The sequence below is a fragment of the Plasmodium reichenowi genome, chromosome 2 (genome assembly GCF_001601855.1).
Source record: "Plasmodium reichenowi strain SY57 chromosome 2, whole genome shotgun sequence".
NCBI lineage: Eukaryota > Apicomplexa > Aconoidasida > Haemosporida > Plasmodiidae > Plasmodium > Plasmodium reichenowi.
Window position 1 is genome coordinate 216,886 of NC_033647.1, and position 2,742 is coordinate 219,627.

At 26.2% G+C, this 2,742-nt stretch overlaps 1 protein-coding gene across 1 annotated transcript; it reads right to left on the minus strand.

Moving 5' to 3' along the window:
• PRSY57_0206700 (serine repeat antigen 4) lies at window positions 1-2,591 on the minus strand (the record flags this gene model as incomplete). The annotated part of the gene is made up of 3 exons (XM_020114400.1): window positions 1-1,582; window positions 1,727-1,861; window positions 1,965-2,591. Coding segments are annotated over 3 exons (2,344 nt in total), but the record flags the coding sequence as incomplete, so codon positions are not given.
• Window positions 2,592-2,742: the final 151 nt, after the last annotated feature.

Consider the following 2,742-nt stretch of genomic DNA (forward strand, 5'->3'; position numbering starts at 1 on the left):
TCATTTCCTACTTGTGTCGTATCTTGACCATAAACATAAGAATTTTTGTTCAAAGGTTTTTCCTCTTTGTTTGAATTAAATGTTTTATAGTAAAGGTTGTGATAAAATTCTGGAGAAGTTTTCAAGTAGTAATTATATATATCATGCTCCTTCTTATCGAAATTTTCATTTACAGGTACTTCAACATTGAATATAACTACACTATGAATGAAATTATCTTCACATGTTGATGGTCCATACATATCAACTTTAAAGTAACCATCGTCTCCCCAATATTTACCCCAACTATTTCTTACAATCCAATAAGATTTTTTCTCATCTTCATCATTTATATAATTACCATAACCAACAATATTAACTACATGATCAGGTTTTTTATCACCACATAAGTTTTGAACTTTCTTTCCGTTTAGTTCATAACCCAAAAGATTTTCAGCTTTTACATAAGCAATAACTGAACCTTTGTTCACAATTTCATCTTTTACTAATTTAATAAATGTATCCATTTTATCTTTAAAATGTTCACTTTCATATGCAGTATATCCTTTAGTACCGACAGAAAAAGGTGCATTGTTATAATCTAATACTTTTGTATTTTCGAATGCATTATCCCAATCGTTTTGTACTTGTGGACATATGTCTCCAACTTTAAATTGATCATATGGATAATTCGATTCTGTTGGCAAGAATCCCTTTTCTTCAACTGTTTCTAAGAATACTAAAGGATTCGATCCTTCAGTACATATATCTTTATTTTTGTTTTTAAGACAATTTGCGACATATAATACAGATGCATTTAGAGGTTCATATCCTTTCATACATTTTATAGTTTCTAAATGGTATTTAGATGCAAAGGCCCATGATAAGGCACAATTCTTTTGATCTTCTACATTTATTTTGGATATACAATTATTATGATCTTTTAATCTATTACAATATTCATGATTACAATATAATTTATCTACAATATTTTGAGAAGTGTAAGTTTTATTTTGTGTGACTTCTGTAAAATTATTGTTCTTATATGTTAGATCATATGATAATTGTGGTAATAGTAATCCTGTTTTATTTTTCATCCAGTCATTTACATTTTTTAAACACAATGCTTCATTTTTCATTTTATGATAAAGTACATTATCATTTTCTTCTTTATGTTCTTCTAATAATTTTGTTAAGTTATTAAATACATCTTGTACATTACCTAATTGGTGATCTTTCAAAACACCATTCATATTTACTTCTTTTAATAAATTACAATAATTTAATAATTCAGATTTTAAATCGCTATTCACATTTTCAAAATGTAATAGTTCTTTTTTCTTATTATCATCATTATTGTGTTTGTATATATTTTTCAATAGTGTCTTTATTGATTCGCTCAAATGATATTCGCTAGATTCTTCATCATCTTGTGCTGTGATTTTTAATTGCTTCTTTATTAATTCCTTTTGATTATTAGAGACATATTTGAAACAAGAATCATTTATATTTTTTTCTTGCATTAACAATTTACATTGGAAACATTTTCCGATATCAGTAAATCCACTTAAGAAACAGTCGGTAGCTATAGCATCACATTTTTCTACATCGAATAAAAATTAAAATATACATATAAATATATATATATATATATAGTGCAGCATTTTATATATAAAATATATGTAGCGCAATATTAAATACATTTATCATATATTCATATATATTTTTATTATTTAGCTCAACTAACCAGGCATTCCTTCTCCTAAGTCATAATCTTTACTTTCAAGTATGTAAGATTCTTTAGTTCCTGTCCAGCTATGTACTTGAATGGATGTTATTGGTTGTTTTAAGTTGGGTAATAAATACTTCATTTCATCAATTTCTTTAAGAAATAAAATATAAAATAAAATATAAATATTAAGAATATATATATATATATATATAATTATTTATATGATTATATGTTTTTATTCTCTTTAATTTACCTTGTGTCGTGGATGGTCCTTCTGTGTATACTTTCCATTTAAAAACCAGGATATCCTTATAAATATACGCTATGAAATTAAATTTTTTTGTATCATTTTCCAAACAAAAATTTTTCAATTGAGTCTTATCAAATTTTGTTTGCATTTCTGGTGGTGCTAATTCTGATGATAATTCAATTTCAGTATCTTTTGATTTAACATGAACATAAATATGAGGTACTAAAAATAAACCAAAATCTGCACCACATGTTCCAGTAACTTTTACACCTTTATAATTTTTTAACATAGCAGAATCTATAGTTTTATTATTTTCAGGCTTTACTAATGGAGGGATTTCTATTTTTGAAGATGAAGAATCTGCATCGTTTGCGGAACCACTATTTTTTGTATCATCAGCAGGAGGACTTGGTGATTTAGGTGAAGTTGGACCTGTACCTGGACCTGAAGATGCACCTGTTGTTGGACCTGTACCTGGATCTGAAGATGCACCTGGTGTTGGACCTGGAAGTGTACTTGATTGTGTATCTTGATGTGTACCTGGTTGTGTACTTGGTTGTGTAACTGTATCACCTCCTTGATTAGTACTGGCGGTTGTACATTTTATTAACTTTTCACTAAATAATACATCTGTATAGAAATAATTAAAATAAGAAATAAGAAATAGTTCGTAATAAAAATATTATATTTAAAAATAACATATTTTATATTTATTTATTAAATTTTATTAATTCACTAAAATAATTTTATAAACATTATATGAATAACATATATTTTTAAT